General features: G+C 34.4%; 2 protein-coding genes across 7 annotated transcripts; both read left to right on the top strand.

Annotated features, from left to right (window-relative positions):
• The first annotated feature begins 6,073 nt into the window (after positions 1-6,073).
• LOC122607880 (calmodulin-binding protein 60 A-like) lies at positions 6,074-10,031 on the top strand. 3 transcript variants are annotated; one of them, XM_043780950.1, is made up of 7 exons: positions 6,074-6,449; positions 7,690-7,745; positions 7,836-8,305; positions 8,438-8,508; positions 8,595-8,671; positions 8,860-8,929; positions 9,140-10,031. In XM_043780950.1, the coding sequence occupies exons 1-7, from the start codon at positions 6,408-6,410 to the stop codon at positions 9,569-9,571; spliced, it is 1,218 nt and encodes a 405-aa protein (XP_043636885.1). In that variant the 5' UTR covers positions 6,074-6,407; the 3' UTR covers positions 9,572-10,031. The 3 variants fall into 3 exon arrangements, with proteins under 3 accessions (XP_043636885.1, XP_043636883.1, XP_043636886.1); XM_043780948.1 differs by lacking the exon at positions 8,860-8,929 and having other exon boundaries at positions 7,845-8,305; positions 8,595-8,792; XM_043780951.1 differs by lacking the exons at positions 6,074-6,449; positions 8,860-8,929 and adding an exon at positions 7,224-7,561 and having other exon boundaries at positions 7,845-8,305; positions 8,595-8,792.
• Positions 10,032-16,961: 6,930 nt separating this feature from the next.
• Positions 16,962-23,787, top strand: LOC122608706. Of its 4 annotated transcripts, none has more exons than XM_043781801.1 (10): positions 16,962-17,030; positions 18,108-18,160; positions 18,285-18,339; positions 19,077-19,156; positions 19,304-19,352; positions 19,606-19,682; positions 19,860-20,344; positions 21,295-21,455; positions 21,861-22,064; positions 22,650-23,787. In XM_043781801.1, exons 1-10 carry the CDS (start codon positions 16,989-16,991, stop codon positions 23,319-23,321), a joined length of 1,878 nt encoding a protein of 625 aa, XP_043637736.1. In that variant the 5' UTR covers positions 16,962-16,988; the 3' UTR covers positions 23,322-23,787. The 4 variants fall into 4 exon arrangements, with proteins under 4 accessions (XP_043637736.1, XP_043637735.1, XP_043637738.1 ...); XM_043781800.1 differs by having other exon boundaries at positions 19,074-19,156; XM_043781803.1 differs by lacking the exon at positions 16,962-17,030 and adding an exon at positions 17,851-17,940 and having other exon boundaries at positions 19,074-19,156.
• Positions 23,788-25,675: the final 1,888 nt, after the last annotated feature.

Below are 25,675 nucleotides of genomic sequence, written 5' to 3'. Positions count from 1 at the left end.
CTACTACAAAAGGATTTGTTCTTTTAAATTTGTTTTGTTAATGTTTTTTATTTTTCATTTATTTTGTTATTTATTATTTTGATATTTACTTTTGAATATATATATATATATATATATATATATATTGAGACTATCTATTCATCAGACGGGTTTGAAAACTATCTACCAATAAACTAAAACAGGGTTGAGATATTCTTGAAACGACACGTGGCGTAATCCTTGATCGACATGTGTCCTTTAATCTATTTGTTTTATTAAATTAGTTTTTTTTTTTAATTCTATATAGATTCAATTTCCTTATTAGACTTAGAATAAAACTCTAACTTTTGGCTTATTAATACAAAACATATTATAACCTTATTTGATTAATGGTTTTTTTATTAATAAAAATGTCTCTTTTTATTTTTCTCAATTCTTTAACTACCATTACTTATAATTATAAAAAATTATTAACATGAAGACTTCTAAATTTTGAGTGTACGATCTGAAATCACAAGGCCATTTGCCGTCATCCACTATACTTATAAGTTCCGATTTTGATGTGATTGTAAAAATTTAAGGTCAATCCAAAACTCTAACTAAACATATATAATATTTATCATTACTATTCATTATAATTTAGCTTCGATCATGGGTTACTTTAACTATAATTTATTTCATAATCACGAATCATATAAGAGACATATTCAAAAAATTTTATGATACGATTTACATAGCTACCATATACCGTACTGGTATTAGAACTAGTAAGTCATACTAGACTTATTTCTGTTCAATGGGCGGTGCTGGAGGTAGTGATGGCGACGACGAGTGGCGGAGGTGATGGTGGTGACAGTGGTGAGACGACAGTGAGGGCGATAGTGGTAAATGTAAAAATAATTGATGTTAGTGTAGTTATTTTAAGGGTTGAGGGATCTATATTGTAAATTATTTTATTAAGGGTATCATAGGCATAATTAGGTAAATATGTTTAAATTAGTGAATAAAAGAGATGAGTATTTTTGGTTTTTTAAAGGCTTAAAGTTTAAGGGAAAAAAAGAATGATTTGTTTTATTAGATAGTATAGATTAACTCACAAGTTAGAACCATAATTGGTTGTTAGAAAAAATAAAGATTTGACTGTCTTGTATTTTAAAATATTATTTAATCACACAACTAGATTTTAGACCCGTGTCAAATACAAAACTTTTATAATATTATTAATATAAGAATTATTATATGGGAATGAATGGGAAGACTAGAGTAGTCTCTTGATTAGCCGGAAGAAATTAGTTTCCACTAGCCTCATTCGAAGAATAACGTAGAAGAAAAGGCTTACAATTTATATGAGATAAATTTGTATCCTAAATATAGTTCTTCACTTGCTAGCGCAGTGGTTAGACATCTCGGATGATGTAACAAGGGTCACATGTTCGAATTCCGTCTTGAGCATTGTTACTAGCCAATATTCTTGGCATGCGAGTTAAATTTACCGGGTGGGGCGGGCGGGGGGAGGGGATCGGGTAGGCCCTCGGTATCCAGTCTGGATACCCGTGGTCAGGCCCTTCGTTATTCTAAAAAAAATATATTGATATAAATATTAGTTCGTATTAATCCAAATGTTATAACCTAACTTTTAGGTATGTTTTTATTAATTAGATAGACTTTATGCTATAAAGTATTACTAATTTTAAATAGGGTCAAAGTGTAAATTGGTGATAAAAAACCAAAAAGTGTAAATGAATTTAGACATGGTGATAGAAAACCAAAAAGTGTAAATGAATTTAGACATGTGCAAATTTTGTTTAATTTTGAGTAATTGAGGTATGTGATTGGTCAATTGAGGTTAGATCCATTATCATTTAGTATTTAGTATATTATATTATATTACATTATATTATTAAAATTAAGATTAAGATTAAAATAAGATATATGTACAAATAGTGGAGCATCCGTAACTAAATAGTAGTTTCACCGAAAGCACATTTCTTTTCCGCAAGTGATGATATGAAGAAATTGTGGACTGAAAGTCAGGATACATTAAAATTAAATCCGTAATTTCGTCACTAAAACAATAAAACCATGCATCATATCAAAGAAACCGTGTTAACCTCGAAATGACGCTGCTACAAAGGAATGATAATGAATCAATAATAAACATTTTCTTTGACAAATAAATATATTTAACATCCTGAAAAACACCAATTACTGTAGAATCAATATCAAGAAATAAAAACCACAAATATCAAATACTCTAGATACAATTTTCAGATATATTTTACAAACAAGTACATTCATCAAAAAAAAAAAAAAAAAAGAAAAAAAAATACGAACATGGTATCTTGGTAAAATTATTTCGTTTTTTTTTTCAGATATTTTTTCTCTCTTGAAAGTATTGTGCATTTTTTCATCTGTCTCCAAAACTTCTCCCCTAGTTTTGTGCCTTTTTTTTTTTTTTTTTTTTTTTGATTTATAAAATTCATTTCCTTTTAGCAAGTCTACCATTAGGGAGAGGGAGCCGGGAGGGTTCATCTCCCTCCAATTATCCAATCAAATTACCCCACCTCATTTCAACCCTCCAACCTTTTTTTCAACCTTTTTTAGTGGCATCCGATACTCCCAACCTTTTCTTTAAAAGTTTCAATACTTATCGCATTCCAAACCCTTTAAGAATATAGTTAACCAAATTATATTAAAAACTAACATTAATATTATTTAATAAGTTCGTTACACAAATACGCTTAAAAGCTAACACAAATATTAGTTAAAAGTTACAATCCCAACCATACTTCTCGGCAATAGCACGCTTTCGATTGAGGACCCATTCCAACATTGCACCCGTGGCTCGATGATGTGATTTGTTGAAAAACTTGTAATCTTCATGCTTCGTGTCGATTAGTTTGTTTTTTTTCTCCTTTTCCTCAATGTATTTTTCATACGCTTGTTGATGCAACAATGCGTTCTCGTCTAACATTTGAGCTTTCTTCGCCGTGTACTCTTGAACAAAATCATTGACACTTGGACTTGGATGACGATTCACCAACGGGTTTTTTTCCTTTTCTTGATCGGTTTTCAATGGGAGGCAATGGGTCTTCATTAAGATTCAGTAAAATTGGGTCATCATTGCTAGCCGACTCATATTGGCCCGATTCGGTTGACTTCCTTCGTTTCTCATCGTTTGAAAGCTCATCTTGGACGTTTTTTTGCTCCAACCACTTAGCATGTTTTTTGACCACTTCCCAAGCACGAATATGAGTAAAATCTTTGCCACTTTTTTTCTTATACAACTCGCACGCGTTGTTGTAGACATCAAGATCGTTGCAACCGCTTTGCCAAAGACGTGTCTACAATCATAACAAAAAACAACTTTAACATTATAAATTAAACAACTTAAGCAATCCAACAATATTACAAATCCAACAACATTAAACAAATTTAACAATCCAACAATATTACATATCTATATATATATATCAATTCGATCTATATATGTAAACAGAAAACAAATGCATATCAATTCGATCATCTATATCTATATAACAGAAAATGCATATCTATATCTATACATGAACACAAATCTATATGAAAATGTATATCTATATCTATATATCAATCCGCTATATCTATATCTACATCAAAACAGAAAATGCATCAAAACAGAAGATAATTCAATCGGCTATATGTATATCTACATCAAAATAGAAGACAATTCAATCGGCTCTATCTATATCTGTATATCAAAACAGAAGACAATTCGGCTATATCTATACCTATATTATATCTATATATCAAAACAGAAATCAAGAACAGATATTTCAATTCGGCTATATCTATACCTATATTAATCAAATCTATATTTCAATTCGGCTATATCTATACCTATATTAATCAAATCTATATTTCAATCGGCTATATCTATACCTATATCAATAAAATCGAAAACAAAAACAGAATGAAATCTATACGTATTTCAATCGGCTATATCTATACCTATATCAATAAAATCGAAAACAAAAACAGAATGAAATCTATACGTATATCAATCGGCTATATCTATACCTATATCAATCATATTTAAAACAAGAACACAAAACAGAAAGTATACCTTGTGGCTGCTCCATTTGCGTTTCGGGCACGACGTCTTGATCGTATTCCATTTGCGAATATGAACGATTTGGATGATTAACCAAATCGTTCAACCAGTCAAACTCATTTGCACCGGGGAGGGAGTCGAAGCCATCGAGAGAATACGATTGATTTGGTTGAGAAATAGCGTGTCGTGGAAGAGGAGAAATTGATTCGGATCGATAGTATTGTTGCGAGGTCGACCACTCGTCTGAAATGGATCAACTGGTACTTGATGCTGTTGTGGTCGCACTATTTGTTGAGGCTGCCGATTTTGGTTGTGGTGTGATCAACGGGTTGTTGTGGTCGAATCATTTGTTGAGCCCGTCCACGACCACCTTGCACCTTTGACATTGAGTTTTTCATTCTAGGATCCATATTTAGGTTTATATGTTTGTGTATATATGTTTTGTGATCAAATATGTAGTGTTTGTATGGTGTGTATGTATATATATCAATGGTGGAACTAATTTTCTAAGCCCAAAAAACAACCCTAAACTTTCGAAACGAGGCAAAATAGGTCCCTAAAACAGTAACTATACCGTTCGAATTATTTTCATTTACCCCCCCCCCCCCTAACGGTCACCTTAAGCTTCAACACCCCAACCCTCTGCGAGAATGAAGCTCGCCAACCCCATCTCCCTCCTCAACTCGCTGTAGTGGCGGCCGAATCATTCCCCAACTCGCGAGCTCGCTCCATCTCTCTTGGCATCTCGCCGTCGACTCCCTCCCCCCTTATTATTACATATCTTTACTTTAAAAGTGTACTCATTTGTGTTTGCTAGCAACTTGGATCATTCACATCGAATTGCAAGAGTACTCGAATTGCAAAGTGATTTTTTGTTTGATCATTTCGTCGCATCTTTTTTTTTAATATTGCATTTCACAAACATAATAACTCGTGAATACCCACTAATATTTGCTATCCAAAATAAAACAGTAAATTCCTGTGGATGAAACTGAAAAAGGATTAATAAAAAAAGACATTCTAAGGAATCACCATGTATTAAAAAGTGAAACCGATGATAAATATATAGAAAGCAGCTCGACAATAAAGATTATTTACCAACATATATATAGAAATTAGAATTGACAACCACCATAGCCTCTTCAAAGCCTTAAAATATTAGACTTTTAGTGGCTATCAATATCAATGTACCAAAATGTTTCCCTACAAAGGACAAATCTTGTTTTCAATTTTAATATTTTATTTTGATGAAAAAACCATTAAGTATATACTCATATATTAGAATCTTATTTTTCTTAAGAGAAGTTTATGAAAGAAATAGATACACAAATGAATAAAAATCTTAATCACACATCTTTTATAGCAATAATCGATCTCAAAAGTTATACCACTTGCTACCACAATTCGGCAAGACCCCATAAAAAAATGAACAACATAAATAAAAGTAAACTCAGACAATATTGGTGACCCCAATTTTCTTTCAAAGTAGACTAGTCCATGTAGATCATTGTACCCATTACCACTTCAACTCTTGTAATATATCGTCGACCTTTGGGTGAAAGCTTTTTATTTTATTTACTTGTACGAGTTGCATCAAACTAATGTTACACCTTATAAGATACAAATATTGAAACTATCATAACTATCATACAATTCTAAATATAGCTGTATGTAATCTACTCATATAATCAATTTCCAAAATCCAAACAAAGTAGGCCAAGTGAAAAAGTAACTCTACAACACTAGATAAAGCTGTGTAAATTTTTTCCTTTACCATAAATTTTTTAAAACAACAATAAATCTACGTGAATGAGATCAGGTTATCAATTGCTACACGATATATATTTCGACAACATAATTATATATCCAAATTGAAAAGGTCATTTCCTAGAACTAACCTCGAAAGTGCATCACACTTGTCACACGGTACTTCACTAATTTAATGACATAAATATACTTCAATCGCACAATCATTCCTTACCTTAAATAATCGTAGTCCAAGATTTTGTGGTTGCATAACTGTTTTTGTCTATTGTTTTTTCCCCAAGATCCAACATCATATCCAATACAATCATATAATATAGTCTTAATACATAATAATGTCTGCTAATGATCATCTTTGTACCTTCAAAAATGGCACATCAACAACCAGTAACTTTGGGAAGACTACAGAGCAAGATTTTACTCTCTCACTTTTTACTACTTTTTAACTAGATTTTGTTCCTTTGTTATTCTTTCCAAGTTTGGTATATACTTGTTGATCTTTTACACTACCTACATAATTCTTGTCAATGGTTTGTTTTGCAGGGAAAAGTTGATACAGTCGTCGAGTCGTATGACACTTGAAACCAGGCCCGAATTCGACATATCGTTGCAAGTATGTGTAAATCTGTTTGTTTACATCTTGGGTTGACTTCATTTGTGCTTCATGCTACATACGTGCATGAAAACTTTTTTTTTTATGTGTATATTTTTTTTTTCTTTCCTGGTATTAATCAGTGTTTTAAATACCGATACGTACCGGCCGGTATTACCCGGAATACCGGATACCGGGTGGTACCCCGGTACAACTATCCCGGTATTTTGTCCGATATTTTTACTATTCAATACCGGCCGATATTTCCGGTATTTTCAGTATTTTCTGGTATTACCGGAATGGTAATACCGGTATTTTGAACTTTTTTTTTTGAATTTTTTTTAAAATTATTTTTTGATACTTTAATATTATGTTTTGTTATTTGTAAACTCTAAAATTTATATTTTGTTATGAAATATCTATTTGATATTATTTTTTGGTGGATTGTACTTGTTTTTTGACTATTTTCGTTAAATTGTAACAAGTTTTGTAGGATTTCTATAAAAATAAAAAAACAAAAATTAAATTACCGTGCCGGTACATACCGGCTGGTATACCGGTAATACCGGTACCGGATACCCGACCGGTACAACCAAAATACCCGTATTTAAAAGATTGGTATTAATGGTATATATTTTGAAGCCGTATGCAGTCTTGTTGGTAATGTAGGTGTTGACTATGTCCATATCATAACCATAAGTAAATGCCAGGAGATTTGAGACATCCTAAGTCCCAACCGCACGAAATTTTGGAATTTTCTTTTGAATTTATTATTATTTTTATGTTAGTATAGTTTTCAACCTTATATATATCTAGCAAAAGTCTTCCATAGTGGTCCCACAAACCATTTGTGGAAGGGGAATGATGTCAGTACACGCAAAGGCAACCGGTATGGATAAAAGTATTCTAATATATGGCATCATAAAGATGATTTTGATTATCAGATTATCTAGAATTGTGGACTATTATTATCTTAGGAGTAGCTGATTATCTAAAAAAAGGGTAAAGGAGTAGGTAAATTGCAGAAACAACATTTGAAGGGACACGGGGACGGACTTGGGCCCATGATCATAGAATGGTCTTTACAGTATAATATTCTGTAACTTATAAAACAGGATGCCAAAACAGTCAAGGTACATGTATTACTCATGTTTCAGTTTCTCCATATCGTGTCATGATTTTATAAGTTTTGCGGTCGGTATTTTGTCAATGTGACAATCGGATTTAACTGTTTTTATTAACCCGGCCTTTGAGGATTCAGGTAAAAGAAGAAACTGAATCGTTACATGAAGACCAAGGCTCAACTAGCATGCACGGGTAAGGTCCTATAATTTACAGTTAATTGTTCACAATTACACACCATTATCGACTTTTAGACTTCTGTTCATAAACTTTTACGATTATCAGACCTACTAGGCCTGCAAACTTTGAATCAAGAAGCTTAAAGTTAAGGATCTCAAACGTCATTCCTGAAATGTGGACCGGTAACCTCATAACTGGCATTGGCGGAACGCCTGTTACAGTAACTTTAGTTGACAGTCGTACCAATGAAGAAGTGAAGTCAGGGCCCGAAGCCTCAGGAAAAGTGGAAATAGTAGTTATTGGAGCAGAAGCTGATAGTGTCACAAGGCATGACCTTGAGAAGATACTTGTTCCTCCCCACATGGAAGGAAGCAAATCTCGTTGTGTTAGTAAGTTATGTTTGAACCTGATAGAAGGCAGTGCTGTTTTACCAATGGTTTCTTTTTTACATAACAAGACATGGAGAAAGAAATCCAATATTAGGCTACAAGCAAGGTTCGTTGAACATTTCAGTGGGATTGAAGTTGAAGAAGCACAGACAGAGCCCTTCGTACTCAAGGACCGTCGCAATGAAGGTGAGCAGTACTATTATTATTGTTTACCGTTTAAAAAAGATACTATGAGTATTATTGTAGTAATGAAATTCGATTGATTGAAAATATTTTAAGTTATGACTAATTTTGCTATGAATGAATATTTTTGCGCAGTGTACAAGAAACACCCTGTCCCTTCTAAACATAACGCTCGATCAAATAAGGTTGGCAAAAGTAGCAGTTTGGTAAAAAGTTCCTTTCAACTCTCAGCCAATACTTCTTTTTTTGGTAAATAGGTTTATAACTTCACCTTGTGTTGTGATATTTCTAGATATTTGATGCTTCAAAGCAAGCAAAAAATCTGGAGATCACCACGAAGCATGCTCAAAAATCACCTGCTAAACTAAAGTACTGCTACTCTAGTTCTGATAAGAACACTAAGGTTATTTTCAATGTCTCTGGTGAAGTCTTGGGTTTATATCTGGAGAGCCGGTTCTTTTCAACAAATATGCTCTCCGATACACAAAAGGCATGCTTCCCACCTAAAGACTATATGTTCTAATGAATACTAATTCGTGTGTTTTTCATTTAAACAGACAAATGAATAAATCAAGGATAAACAGGAAACGGGGGAACTTGGTTAAAATCTCAAAAAGTGCCCGCAGTGTATGTTTAATGCATAAACCACCTAAATCTTTTATTTTTTAGAATAATAGTTGTGGAGAGTAGTTTTCTATAATAAAGTCTTATACTTTTTGAAAATATGAGGTTTGGGTCTGTCACACCCAAATGACCGATACGTGTCATAGCACTTGCCCGACCCACCCATTTTGTCACCTCTTATTCTTATAATTTGTATGTCATATGTGTTAGCAGGAATTTGCCAAGTACTTGGTAATTTCTGAATCTACGAATTGGGAGAATGTTATCACCATCAATGACAACCAATCCTCTACCCATTTACACAACAAGAGCGAATTTCTAAATGGCAGTGACTTGATCATTGATGAAAGTTCATTATTTGATACTAATATGCTTTCTGCTGGGCAAAATCCAAACCCAGAGTTCTTACCTGAATCTTTAAGAACACGTTATAATGAGATTTATCATGGGTTTGAGAGTCTTTGCACTTCAAATCAGTATCAACCAGGACCTAGTTCAGTATTGGTTCATAGTAAGGTTTCTCAAGTGAACAGGTTTTGTAAAAGATGGAGGATGTTATTTTGTGTTGTAACCTTCACAATAGGATCTTTGATGAAAAAATGTGCTAAAGGTAGTCATGTTCACAAGAAACGAAAATTGTCTTAGCCTTGTTAGACTAATCTTGAGTTATGGACTCATGGTCAAAGTTTAGGGTCTATTATGTTAAAGATTGTATAGTTCATAGATGAAGGCTTAGTGAGTGTAAAACTGTTAGTACTTCTGAAACATTTAGGCTTATAAGAGATATGTCGTTTGGGACATAAGGAATCCGTCATTCACAGAGAGGAAACAGAGCAACACGTCTCTTCTAGATTGCAGCAAAGAACGACCCAACACACAACCACACGACACACTGATTTGGGAAGAGACACGTCGATTTGAAGCAGCACAACGTTTGGCAGAAAAACAAAGGATAAGACAGGCATAAATAGAGAATTTTAATTTCGTTATAGTGCAAGAGACTAGCCAGAGAATCCTTGAGTGATTCTTAGTGTTAGATACAACCAAGTGTACAAAGAATGATGTATATACTTTTTTGAATCAATAGAAATGCAAGTTTGATTCATTCCTTGTGTAAGCTTTTTTTTTATTCATTTTTTTTTATGCTGGTTATGTAATATGTTTGAATGGCTAAAATGCTAGAGCTTAGCTTTGCAGAAAGCAAGTTAAACAGGTCGAAAGTTACTAAAAGTTTTTCGGGTGCTTAAAACCTACTTGATCACTTCTTTGACACACTAATTATCAACATTCCTTTGTACTTAATATCCTTGAACTTTAAGGCCTTAGAGCATATATACTTACTTGATGTTCCAAAACAGTTAACATTATTACATGCCTTCAACTATGTAAAAGTGTACGTACTAAAGCTGTCAATGCCGATCCATACAAGGGGCCCGAGGCACAGTAAATCAATCTATTTTGGTCCAGAAACGAGTTTGGCATCATGAACATGACCCATATGATAATTACAAATGCTAGACAAAAAAACAAGTTTATGTGCCTGACCCATATAGATATTACGGGCTGCTTGTTTGGGTGTGTTTGGGTGGGCTTATTCGTCTCGCTTATGACTTGAGCTTGTGAAAGCGTAAGCTAAATAAAGTATTTGGATAGGGCTTATTTTTACAAGCTTATGGGTGTTTTTGAAAAGAAAAATCCTCATAAGCAGAAGCAAAAGAATTTAAGCTTATGGTTGCTTTTGATACATGAGCCAATAAGCATAAGCTAAGGCCAGCCATTTAAATATAAATTCATATAATGACACAAGCTTCAAACATTGTTAAAAGAAATAATTGATTTGACAAGTAAACTTAATTTGTTTGACTTTCAAAGGGAATAAATTCCTTGCATATATTATAGGTTCTCTTAATATTAGTTATTAGTAACTAATTTTTTTACCAATAAATTATATAAACACCAATGCTCGGATTTGATCCTGAAAAGACAAAACAGTCTAACTTCTCTATTGGACCACTAGACCAGTAGCTCATTAACGCATACCTATTAGATTGAATTATGTGACAAAAAAAAATGTAATGGCTTTGCTAGTATGACCATCCATATAGATTAGTATTGTTTTCTTGTTGCGTGTTATATCCATCTTTATTATGGTATCTTTGATAATAATAGTTATATCTTTATTGTATATTCACCTTTAATCCGACAATTTATGACATCACAGTAATATCCAATCAGTACTGTATATATATTTTTAGTCTTGCCATTACCTTAGATCATTCATACTTAATTGCAAAGTAATCTTTTATTTGATCATTTCGTCATTCGTCAAGTATCTTGATTTCTTTCCTAATGCATTTCACAAACATAATATTACTCGTGAATAGCCATGAATATTTGTTGTCCTAAATAAATTAAATAAATTTATATGGATAATGGATGTAACTGAGATAGGATAAATACAAAGAAAGTGGAACTGATAATTGAAAATAAAAAAACAGTTCGACAATAAAAAGGTTATTTACCAAACATACATATAGAATTGACAACCACCATATATAGATAGCCTCTTCAGAAAAGTACAAACATTAGTGGCTATCAATATACCAAAATGTTTCCCTACAAAATAAAAATCAAAATATCATTATTAATTTTTCCCTTTTCTTTCTTAGAAAAAAAATATTAAATATATATTAAAAAACTAAAAAGTATCAAATATATTAAAAAAATTAAGTATAAGTTGAAAAGAATTAAGCAAATAGATATACAAATGAACACTGAACCTACACTTACCTCTGACTTAAGACCTCTATGGGAAAGAACAAATGATATGGTCATATCTTGGATCTTGAATACCGTTTCTGACAAAATTAGCAATAACTTGAATTTTGTGAGCTCTGCCTTTGCTCTATGTGGAGAGAACTTAGTGAACACTACTCTCAATTAGATGGCCATAAGATTTTTCAAGTCACTAATGAATTGACACAACTGTGTCAAGCAAATTTACCAATTGAGGTGTATTATCACAAAATTAAGAGTATGTGGGATGAATTAAAAGCACTAGAGGCACCATATACTTGCAACTGCACCTGTACTTGTGAAAATGGAAAGAATCATGGTGCTAGAGAACAAAGGAAAAGACTGGTACAATTCCTTATGGGCCTAGATGAGAGTTATACCAATGTGAGGGGCCAAATCTTGTTAATGCAACCTCTCCCTACTGTTTCCAAAGCCTATAGCATGTTAAGACAAGAAGAAAAGCAAAGGGAAAGTCCAAAACCTCCTACAACAACACCCATAGCTCTCAACACCACTACACCTTCACCAACTTACACACCAAGATCAAATCTCCAAATTGATAGGAAGAGTGCCTTCAAGAAAGGAATCATCTGCACCTTCTGCCACAGGGAAGGACATACTAAGGATGAATGTTATAAACTTGTTGGATACCCCCCAGGCCACCCCCTTCACAACAAGTATCAACCACCACCATCAAGGAATTCAAGCACTTACAAAGGGAAATCTGTCAATTTGGTCACCAATGCTGCAAACACACCTTCCACTTCACAGGATACTCCATACTCTCTCCCTACTGCATCACATCAAGAGCTTTTCATGAATGCTAAAATTGACCAATTGCAGAACCAACTCAATCAAGTGATGCTCTTCATGCAACAAAATCAACAGCCTGGTGATCCACAAATCCCTACTACAGGTGTCTTCTCTTTCACTACTACTTCTATGCCTAAGTTTAGATTTATAGCTTGTTGCCTAACTAAGTCTAAGGGTGCCTGGATATCTGATAGCGGTGCTACAGACCACATAAGCAATAGCCTTGAAAACATGCATGACATCTACAAATGCAAAGTACCCATTAGCCTTTCCCTACTAAATGGCCAAACTGTCCTTGTCACCATTATTGGATCAGTGAAATTAAATGACAATTTAACTCTCAAAAATGTATTTTATGTGCCAAGCTTCACTTATAATCTACTCTCCATCAGCAGATTGCTCACACCCCACAGTTCTGTCACTTTCACTCATGACTCTGTCATTTTTCAGGACCATGACAAACAGATTGCTCAAGGCATCCTTTGTAATGGTCTCTACATCATCTCTCCTGAAGCCACTTCATCTCAAATTCACTCTCAAGCTACTGCTCTCAGTACTGCTGCTACTGCTCAAATCTGGCATGCCAGACTTGGACACTGCTCCTATCCAGTCCTCAAACAAATAAAATCTATTTCCAATTCTGTTGATTGTAATGTAGATTCCACTTGTAATGTTTGTCCTTTGTCTAAACACCACAAATTACCATTTTCTGTTAGTTCTTCTCGTGCTTCTTCTATTTTTGAACTCATTCATGTGGATGTTTGGGGGCCTTATAGGCATCCCACCATTAATAAATGTTCTTATTTCTTAACCATTGTTGATGACCATTCCAGAGCAACTTGGACATATTTTTTACCAACCAAACATCATGCTATTTCCACACTCAAATCATTCCATAAGTACATCCAAAACCATTTTAAAACTTCTCTGAAAACTGTCAGAACAGATAATGGAACAGAATTTCTCAATGAAAACTTACAATCTTTTTTCAATTCCCATGGCATCACCCACCAAACTTCATGCCCTTACACTCCTGAACAAAATGCCAGAGTGGAGAGAAAACATAGACATCTTCTTGAAATGGCCAGGGCAATTCACTTCCAAGCAAACTTTCCAAAACATCTTTGGGGATACTGCATCTTGGCAGCTACCTATATCATCAATAGACTTCCATCACCAACATTAAACAACAAAAGCCCATATGAAATCATCCATGGTCAACCCCCCAACCTTGATCACCTCAAAACTCTTGGTTGTCAAGCTTAAGTTTACACAAAATCAACTGACAAATTTACCCCAAGAGCTGTCTCCACTGTCTTAAGTGGCTATCCACATGACCAAAAGGGATATATTCTTTATGATCCCATCACAACCAAAACATACACCAGCAGACATGTACTATTCCATGAATCAATCTTTCCTTTCTCCACCAAACAAACTTGTGACAACTCAAACCCCAATCCTGACAATTTCCTAATTTTTCCATTTCCACCAATTATCTCCACCCCTTCACCTCAATCTCCTTCAACTACTCCTATCAATCCATCTCCACCTCCACCAAATACACAATCATCACCAACCATTCAACCTTCACCTCCTCCCACACCCCCTGATCAACCTCCTAAATTTCCTCATACCCAAATAAATCCTGCCAGACAATCCTCCAGACCAAGACAATTATCCACAAGACTCAACAATTTTCAACATACCCTGCCAAAATCTCTTGTCAATAATACCTCAACCAAATTCCATCACTCACATTATCTCAATCATCTCAACCTTAATCCCACTTCAAAACACTTAATTCATAACATTGATTCCCATTCTAAACCACATACTTATGTCCAGGCATCCAAAGACCCAAAATAGGTAGAAGCAATGAATATAGAACTTAGAGCATTAGAACACAATCACACCTGGGATATCACCACCTTACCTCCTGGGAAAAGCCCAATTGGCTGCAAATGGGTATACAGAACTAAGTATAATGCAGATGGCTCCTTAGACAAATTTAAAGCAAGACTAGTGGCCAAGGGATACACACAAAAGGCAGGTGTAGATTACAATGAAACATTTGCCCCAGTTGCCAAAATGACAACAGTTAGGACCCTATTGGCAGTTGCAGTCCAAAACAATTGGGCTATTGAACAACTAGATGTCAACAATGCCTTTCTACATGGAGACTTACCTAAAGAGGTCTATATGACTATTCCCCCAAGCTACCCTTCTCAACCTCCTAACTCTGTCTGCAAGCTCACAAAGTCCCTCTATGGCCTCAAACAGGCCAACAGACAATGGTTTGATAAATTGACTGCATCACTCTTACAACTTGGCTTCAAACAAAGCTATGTTGACACTTCTTTATTTACATTCACTAATGGTTCTCAATTTACTGCACTATTAGTATATGTGGGTGATATTTTACTCACTAGTAATCATATTCCTCACCTGAATACTATCAAAGCTCATCTTGATCCTGCTTTCAGTATTAAGGACCTAGGACCACTTCATTACTATCTTGGTATTGAATTTTTGAGAAACTCCACTGGTTTAGTCCTCAGTCAGAGAAAATACACCCTTGAACTTCTCACTTTAGCTGGAGTGTTAGATTCAAAACCTGCAGCCACCCCACTTGATCCAGGAGTCAAACTTGACAAGAACACAGGAGAACCTTTGCAAGACCCCTCAATGTACAGGACACTTGTGGGAATACTCATTTACTTGACAATCACAAGGCCCGATATCACTTTTGCAGCTCAAGCTCTAAGCCAATTTTCCCATGCACCAAATACTGTCCACATGAAAGCTTTACTTAGAACTCTGAGATACCTCAAAAATTTTCCAGGCCAAGGAATTCTTCTTTCTCCATCCCCCTCAAAGGATCTCAACATCTATTGTGATAGTGATTGGGCCAGTTGTCCATATTCCAGAAGGTCAGTAACTAGTTATGCACTCTTCCTAGGTGACAGCCTCATCTCTTGGCAATCTAAGAAACAGACTGTGGTCTCAAGATCTTCCACAGAAGCAGAATACAGAGCCATGGCAGATACTACTTGTGAAATTTCTTGGCTCACTTGCCTTTTACATGAGCTACAGGTCACAATTAATACTCCCACCATCATCATGTGTGACAATTCCTCAACTATCTCTCTTGCCTCCAATCCTGTCCAACATGCAAGAACAAAACACATTGAAATAGACTGCCACTTTGTCAGAGATAAAGTCAAACAGGGACTCCTTAAACCCATGTATGTTCCATCTCATGCTCAGATTGCTAATATTTTCACCAAAGCCTTACCAAGATATCTCCATTTCAACTGTTTATCCAAGTTGACTGTTTGTGATCCATACACACTGTCAACTTGCGGGGAGGATAAAGAGATACAAGTCAATCCTGCAGTTCATCAGGCTCACAACACATTCAGGATTTCAAAAGGATCAAGACATAAACACAAGACTCAACACTTACTACATCAATGCTTAATCAAATGTGGAGTCATGTAAATATAGGGACTGATATTGTAATTCTGTAAAGTAGTAAGTTAAGGGTAGAAAGTGTTAACTTAGAAAGATAGTCGGTTAGGAGCGGTTACCATTCTTTGTTTGTATATATGTTCTGTATCTCTGTATTTTCCATTTAATATATATGAAAATAATCAATAATGTCTCAAAATCCTCTCTAAATGGCGATTGTCTTTAACAATATCATAAACTACTCTTGCAAATTGCAACAAACTAATGTTACACCTAAGAAAAGTATTAAAAATATCAAGATTCAAAACTATATATGAAATATAATGTACTCATATAGTCAATTTTCTATAACAATGTAAGCCAAGTGAAAAGCCACCTTCTATGTAAACTTATGTATTCATTTAGTATTTATGTTAGAACAACGATAAGCTATGTGATTAAAATGAGGTTATCCATTGTTACACGATATTTCAACAACATAATTTATCTAAATGGAAAGTGCATTTGGTATTTCTTAGAAGTAACCCGAAAGTGCATTCACGACACATCACATTAATACTTCGATCACTTGTCACATAAATACTTCATTTTATGCAAATTATTTAACAATCATTCCTTTCCTTAAATAATCATAGTCCTAGATTTTCTAGTTACATAACTGTTTTTATCTATTGTCTTTTTCCCCAAGATCCAACATCCAGATACAATATTTATATAATATAGTCATAACATAATAATGTCTTTTAATGATCATCTTTGTAGCTTCAAAAATGGCACATTGACAACAACCAGCAACTTTGGGAAGACTCCAGAGCAAGATTTTACTTTCACTTTTTTGCTACTTTTTAACTAGATTTTGTTCCTTTGTTATTCTTTCCAAATTTGGTATATACTTGTTGATTTTTTACATTACCTACATACTTCAATTCTTGTCGATTGTTTGTTTTGCAGGGAAAAGTTGATACAGTCGTCGAGTCGTATGCCACTTGAAATCAGGCCTGAATTTGACAAATCTTTGCAAGTATGTGTAAGTGTGTTTGTTTACATTTTGGGTTGACTTCATTTGTGCTTAATGCTATATGTTGAATGTTACTGTAACACGCGTGTTATGTGTATACTTTTTTGTATGTGCTTGGGTAGGCTTATTCTTCTAGCTTATGACTTAAGCTTGTGAAGCATAAGCTAAATAAATTAAGTGTTTGGATAGGGCTTATTTTTACAAGCTTATGGGTGTTTTTTGAAAAGAAAAATCATAATAAGCAGAAGCCAAAAAATTTAAGCTTATGGCTGCTTTTGATACATGCAAAGGCCAACCATTTAAATATAAATTCGTATAATGAAACAAGCTTCAAACATTAATTGATTTGACAAGTAAACTTAATTTGTTTGACTTTCAAAGGGAATAGATTCCTTACATATCTCATAGGTTCTCTTAATATTAGTTATTAGTAATTAATTTTTTTTCAACAAAAACATCAATGTTTGGATTTAATCCTGAAATATCTGAAAATACAAAACGTCTAATTTTTCTATTGGACCACTAGACCAGTAGCTCATTTACGCATACCTAATAGGTTAGGTTATGTGACAATACAGAAATAATGGTTTTGATAGTATATATGGCCATCGATGTAGATTAGTATTGTTTTCCTTTTGCGTGTTATGTCCATCTTTATTATGTTATCTCTGATTGTATATCTTTATTGTATATTCACCTTTAATAATCCGACAATTCATGTCCCCACATGTTTGCCTTTTCTCTCTTAGTATACATCACTATATCTTTAAAATATCGTTTTATTTATATCTTGTTTATATAGTTGTTAGTTGTAACGACTTATAACGAACCTCTAAACTCTATTCACTTATCCATTTGACAACACTTATTTTCAAATTTGGTGTGGGAAGGACGTCTCCATCAACGCGTTGTGGTAGACCCCGCCCCTGTTTTTTTCTTTATTTTCTCGTTAATATAAAGATACATACATATATATATAAGCTCACCAACAACTACTTACACAAATTACAAATACATTTATACACATATACACACACATTGAACTTCAAGTGATTGAAAATGGCATTTGTTGATCAACAGGTTGAAATTGATAACACCCCTGAATCATATACAGTTGATGATGAGTCAAAACGGTAATATATATAATTTGTATATATAATGTATGTTGTTTGATACTATACACTGAAATTTGTTGTATGAAATTAGCTAATAATATATGTTGTCATTTCATTGTTGTTTTTTTTTTTTTTTTCATAGGGAGGAAATCAAGCGAGTCATGATCCGCCTTTACAAGGAAACTGTGTGGCCTGAGGTAAAGCTCTCATACCATGATTAAGTTTCAAAGTACAATGAGCATGTTACAAATTCTTTGAATCATGTAGGATCACTTAACATAAATAATAATTCAACCTTTTTGTAAGTTTAGGCTGTAAATGAGCAGAGCCGAGCTCGAGCTTGTTTATTATCATCGAGCATGAGCTATTGAGCTCGGCTCGTTTCCAGTTTGATAAGTAAAGTTAGGAGTTCAAACTTGTCTCGTGAGTAATTTTATAGATTTGAGCTCGACTCGTTTATAAAATAAAATAGTTTTTAACTGATTTTGTATAAATTAGGGGGGGTTTTCGTTTAACATATTTATACCTAATAAATATGTTGTCATGTCTTTGGACGGACTTTTGGGGTTTTTTTCTCCTATTAGGTATTGGGTGAGGGGGCTCTTTAGCGTGGACCCAACATAATCTAGACCCTCCATTGTGATATTCTATCTGCACCTTTAATAAAAAATTAGTGAACACCCAAAATCTGAAAGTTATGGCCAGTTAAACAAACCTGTATGGCAGTTAAAATTTGCTGCTTGGGTCTGCATAGGGTGTGCACTCATTTACATATACTTTATAGAATCCCTTATCACTACATTAAAATGGAATAGAGTTGAAGCCACTTAAACTGTGTACAAAGTTAAAACATAAGCTAGACAAAATTTATTACTTAATTACACTTTCGGTTTGAATAAGTTTATATTTAAAATGGACGTGCTTGTATCAGCAGGGCAAAGATGATAACATTGATGGATCAGGAGGAAGCAATAGTTTAAATGATGATCTTGCTAGGGTCAATGCTTACAAGGAGTAAGATACATGCTTTTGTATTCATCTGTAATATGATTATTCTTCTGGTTACTTACGGATTAGACTAAAATTAGTAGTCAAACTGCATAACCTATTTACAAATTATTTACGGTACAATTTTTTTTTTTTTTTTTTTTTTTTGCATAGGACTGAAAGGGAGCTAATATATAATGAAACCACAAGGATCTGGGCAGACGTGAGTCTGTCTCTCTTGTTTATGTGCATGTCTTTTTATATGATCATGATCGTTTATGATACTAGTATTTCCGCATCTAATATTGCATTTAATGAGCTTTGTGACATACACAGAGGGTTTCTTTGATTTAAGCTTTCCTTTTTTGTGTTTACTCTCCAATTTACTTGCAAACTAAGAAAGGCTTCAGTGCATGATTCTTGAGTTTTTATTGCTTACAATTTCTCCATTGCTTACTTTTGCTTCGGGTATCCAGTTTAAGGCAAGGCATCAACATTTTCTTTCGCGGGTACAAAAGGAATTTGGTGTGAATTTGTTGCCAGGCATAATACAGTAAGTAGACTTCTATATGAAATATTCACATCGTATAAAATGACTTAACAACTTCTCTAAACCTATAATTATCTGGTAGATTGTCAAAGGGTGGTCAATTGTTAAGTAAAGTGAGCCATATATGCTCTTAATTCACAAACCGAAAGCATATGTTACCTTGGTGTTATATGTTATCAGGGAATATGGTAACACGGGAAGTACTATTGGAGAAGCTTTGCAATTCGAGTTCAAAAACGGAATCTTGGCACCAGTTTCTACTGGAATGCATATCAAAGGGAAAGACGACAATCCCCTTTTATTAGTTTTGGTTGATGGCAAGTCAGGGGAGATTGTGAAAACTGGAGCTGCAGCTACAATGGAAGTTGAAATAGTTGCTCTCAATGGGGATTCTAATGATGACGAAGCTGAGAATTCGACTTCTGGTGAATTTAGCAGTAAGATTGTCAGAGAATGGAAAGGAAAGAAAGTGCTGCAAGGAAAAACTTTTGTGAAGATGAAAGACGGTTCTGTTTTACTAGATAAGATTTCTTTTACACACAACAAAGACTGGAAGAAGATTAAAAACTGCAGGCTGGGGGCAAGGCCTGTGAATGCAGATTTTTCAGCTAGTGTGAAACCAGGGAAGACAGAACTGTTTCAAGTTGTGGATAAGCGCAACAACAGTAAGTAGCGTTATCTTATTACCTTTCACTGTCTATATCAATGCATTGATTTAAAGTAGTTACGTTGAAAATGGAGGAGTTTATTATGGTTAATACTGACATTTTCATGTCAGAACGTCATCTTACTTTTTTGTTCTTGTAAATTTCACTAAAGAAAAGCAATCTGGATCTTGTAGTTCTCTTAAAACCACTGGAAAAGCTGCAAAATTTGTAAGTTTTCAGTTAAGATATATAACATGTTCCGTAGTTTCATACTTCAGAGGCTGATCCAAAATCAATGGTCTTAAAGTTCTAGGTTTGAGGCTCCCATTTAGGTACAAAGAGCTGAATATTATTCAAGAGAACTTTAAATGGTAAAGGGTGTCAGTTTTGACCCATTAATTTATAGATGGGTCGATTTGGGTTATGCTTAATCTCTAACAAGTCAAAAGGATTGACCAAACGGGTCAAAATTTGCCCAAAGTGTCATTCTGATGAATAAATTCTCTTGTATTATATTTTGTATATATACATCATATTATTACCTGAACACCTCTGTAATCGTACCTGACATTTTGTTATGTATTAAAAGTTGATAAGTTTAAACCAAAAAATAGTTTTTGACCCAACCCAAAAACATTACCAGGTACCATTTCCATTTGCCACCTCTGAGCTACAATCTCTGCTATGCATATTCCAATCATAAGTATGTTAATGCTCGGAATTTTGTAACTAAATGTTTCATATTTCAAATGGAACTTTACTATAAGGTTGGTTGGTCATGATAACAAGAGTTGGGTAGTTTATGTTTTTGGTTGCTATTTCTTGGATCCAAGACTATTAGTTAGTTATATTATTATTTAGTGACTCGTTTTTACTGATGCTTTTTCGCATAAGTCACAAAATTACAAATATCTTCTGAATTAGCGACTAATGACCTGATGATCACAACTTCTGTCTTCACGTTGCAGTGTACCGTAAACGTGAGATTCCATTCTTGTTCGACCCTGTATATCGATTACGGAATATATCCCACCGTGCTGATTGCTATCAACTTTTGTGTGCTGCAAACATTAAGACTGTGATGGACCTCCTTACCCTCCATGCAATTAATCCAAATAAGCTCAAAGATGTAATTTTTTGACATTTCTTTTCCCTTTACTATCTATGCCAGCTCTTATTAAAGGTGGCTTATTTTTTAAGCAAATGCATGATGAGATTATCATTAGAGGTAGCAAAAAAGGCAGGTCGGAGGGGTTGGGTTGGGTAATAGGCCAAAATGGTTAATCTTGATGGGTTGACCTGTAACATTTTTTCCGAACGTATAACATTTCAATTATGATTTTATCTGAAATATATGATTACAAAATTCTAGTAAGTTAGTAATAATCTATGTTATCTGAAGGAAATTTAAGAGGTTTATGCATTGGAAATATAGTTTGGGTGACGTCTGATTTGTTTCCTTTTTGTACCTATTATCATAACCTGAACTGAACCATTCATAAGTAACTGGGTTCAAACTCCCACCTGTATGTAGATACTTAAAGTTCATCCCAACACATGGAAGACCATCATAGGCCATGCACAGAAGTGTAAAGATGACAAGGGGGTATGCTTGTACCATCATCCAAGAGATGGACAAAAGAGTCACGGTGTGGTGTTTAATATTTCCGGACAATTAGTGGGATTAGTCGCAGATTCTAATTTCGTTCCCAGCAATAAGCTTCCCATTGACAAAAGAGTATGTTTTCTATATATGATCTACTTTATTATTCTCATGAATATCTCAACGTATAAACTATCAACAGCAACAAAAAAGTAGAGTTCGTAAAATGGAATGATCCTATGGGTTGAACTAAAAAAGGGTAAATGGGTGAGTACCCTCTGGTCCCATGTACCGTCTTGGTACCCAGAGTGCACAACCCACCATCTTGGTACCCACAGCGCACACCCCATAGAACTCATGCCCGGTGAAGCACCATTCTCACACATGGAGCACAAGATATATTTTCTTCACTTGCCTTTGGCAAGATTTGAACCTGTGACCTTGCAGTCTTCATCTTGTAGGCCCATGTGGTCACATCGTGATGGTACCAATTAATCTATGATCAATTGGTATGATCCTATGGGTTGGATAAAGGCCAAACGGTAATATCGGTATGTGTTCAGTTGGATTGACCCGAACCACTTTTTGTCTTATATTATGAACTCTTTTTCATGAATACATAGTTTGTGAACTATGATTAAAAAAGTTACTTTATTACAATAGTATGAATCCAGCGGATAACTGTTTTGATTGTCATGAGAGTAACTTTAATTTGAACAGGTTGATGCTCAGCAGCTGGTAGTCTCTGCATCTGAACACTGGCAGGAAGTAGTCTCTTTCAGTGACCTGCCTTGTTTGATTAGCCATCTTCTATCACAAACCACATTGAACTCGCTGCAAAATAACCTCAATGTGGTGATTCCTCAAACAACCAGTACACGTGAATACGATCCCACAAGCCTTACTTCCCCAGAACTCACTACTCCGCACTTTTCCACAGAAAGGTGTGCAAACAACAAAAGCAACAGGGGATGTGGTAATGCTGGTGCAGTGGGACATAGTCAAAGTCAAAGCCCGAAACGTTCTGCATCTAACTATGCTTTCTCAAACTCCCCAAAAAAACCAAGAGATGATTGTCAACAAATAACTCCATCTAGTCCATGTATGATGACTAATACATATGTTACTGGAATATTGCCCCAGTGCCAAAACACAAACAATTTACTTATTTCTGCAACCACAGAGGACGATAATTGGTTGCAGTATATTGATTTTTCGCAGTGTGATATGCCTGCACGAAGATGGAAGAGGGTATGTCGTGTGGTAGGATGGATTTCAATCTATTCGAAAGTACGCAAGAGGAGAATGAACTTCACTGATCAATTATTTGAAACCTCATATGATGAGACAGTGTTTGTTATCTCAGCGTCAATCCAACATGCACAGACTTAAAAAAGACGAATTCTGCAGGAGGATGTAGAAAGGTCAATGCTTTGAATTGTTATCTGCAGCTAGTTAGTAATGGTGACGTGTAGATAAGCAAGCCTTGTGGTGAGTTTACTCTTCTGTTATCCAAAGTTCATGGGTTGTAGCATAAACAACCTGTTGCTAGATAAAATAATTGGATGTTGTATATAGGAAGCTACGTTTTGCTTTCCGGCTCTTGCATGAGTAAGCAACGCGATGGGTAGATGTTTGGTTTCTCTTGTAAATTAGGCAAATATGAGATTATGAGGTGCAGACATTGTTCCAAAGGGATGTGCACTTGTTTGAACAAGTATTCAGATTTATAGTTTTATGTGGTGTCTTTTAGTGTTTCAAAGTGCTTGAAAACAGTTGATCTTGACTCTTTTCTGAGATTATTCTTTTGTTGTATAGCAGACTAAAGGTTATTTTACGTAGCTCTATTTCTCAGAAATCGCTTCTATTTTTAAGTTCATTTTTACCTTTTCTGTGTGTGATAATCTGTTAAGTATGGGCTGTTATATCTTAGTACTGAAATGATGAAGTCATATTTGCTATTTTTGATATGGATTATGGTTTCTGTTAAAAGCGGAAGTTAAAATGTAATGGTTCATATATTCGTGCAGAGTAGAGTCAAGGGGCTGATAGGGTAGCTACATCCGCAATCAACCTAGGAATATGAAGCTTGGAGAGCCAATGTTACAGGGTGGGTTCCTGAACTTGTTATTGTTCAGAAATGTTCATACATCCCCTCATGTGCTTTAACTTTGTTTTAACTATTTTTTTTTTCTGATTTTCCTAGGAAAAAGGCATTCTCCAAGGCCTTAAACAATGTAAAATTTATTAAATCTGTCAATGCATAAGGTACATGTCATCATTGTTGAATTATCAATTATGAAGTAATATTTGACATTCCTTGGGTCATGACACAAAGTGGGAGCCCGGGGGCACGAGTGACTTAAGTTTTTCAGCCCATAAGGTATATGAGCCCGACCCATATGGAAATTCCAACCCTGGAAGGAGAATATGGTTTCTGGAATCTCTGTGACTAAATAACATTTTGTAATTGTAAGACCATACTTCAGCACTAATAAGAATGTCTCGGTAGACAGTAGCCCACTAGTACAGCCATAGATGTAAGTCAGACCATTGACTGAACCTTGTAAATCCACATGTTCGTATTTTGTGTCTTGTATTCCCTGTTGTAACTCGTTTATTTTTGTGTGTGTCACGTGTGATTGAATCCGAACAACTAATTGAATGGTCATAGTGATTCTGTCAACAAGTGTTACGCTACCTTAAATTTATCATTCCGACCCATATGGATGAAAATGGACATCAAACCAAAATGTATGAAATTTTGTTCAACCCGGTGACAAACTTTTAATTCCGTTTATAGCTCCATTTATAAAAAAGAGGGGTGGCAATTCCTAACATGACACGAACCCAAAACACACATAAAATTGGGTTAGGTCATTAACACAACTAACACGTTTATTATATGGGTTGGGTTAGGTTTTTGGACGACAATGTGGGCATAACCCCGAAAAAAGTGATCCAAAAATCGATTTGATAGAGGCTTATGTCAAATTTTGGCATAAGCATTTGGATTAGTTTTAGGAGTAAAATAGATTTGATATAATATTTAGTTACTTAAAAAAAAATTAGTTTTCCTGACTTGCCCTACACAAACCAATTTTCAATAAAAGGTCAAACATATTACCAGTTAGGCAGTTATATAGATTATTTTACATATTTTGCCCCCATTGAGTTATACAAAGATTAATGCAAAATCCATAACTAATTAGATCTCTTGATAAACTTGAATTTGTCTAAGTCTTCGTCAAACAACACGCGGTTATTCATATAAACTTGAGGAACTTCATCTACCAAGGGTAGGACACGTTTTAGAAACCAACGAATTTTGTCTTTGTCATTAAAAATTTATTACAATGGAATTTCAGTGTTTAACAATGTTTTTATATACAACTAGGTCTTTTACCCGCGCGATACGCAGTTGTTTAAAAATATAGTTCAATTAAGTGTTGGCTAAAATTATATATATACGCTAACAATTATTAACAAATTATTTTTTTGTTTAAATAGTATATATAAACTCAGTCTATTTATTATTTATGTTGTTAATTATTAATTGAAACCAAAAATTTTATATACAAAAACAAAAGATTTTTTATTAACACCTTTGATTAACAACCATCATGAGATTTGCCATTAAAAATGGTCACCCAAAATCTAAGAAAAAAAGTATTGTAGTTGAATAACAATAACAATAAAGCAAAGAAAAGATAAATCTTACTGTAATTAAGCTGTGCCATAACTAG

The sequence above is a fragment of the Erigeron canadensis genome, chromosome 7, assembly GCF_010389155.1.
Source record: "Erigeron canadensis isolate Cc75 chromosome 7, C_canadensis_v1, whole genome shotgun sequence".
NCBI lineage: Eukaryota > Viridiplantae > Streptophyta > Magnoliopsida > Asterales > Asteraceae > Erigeron > Erigeron canadensis.
Note: the sequence above shows the minus strand (reverse complement) of the source record. Positions and strands in the feature narration are given on the sequence as shown.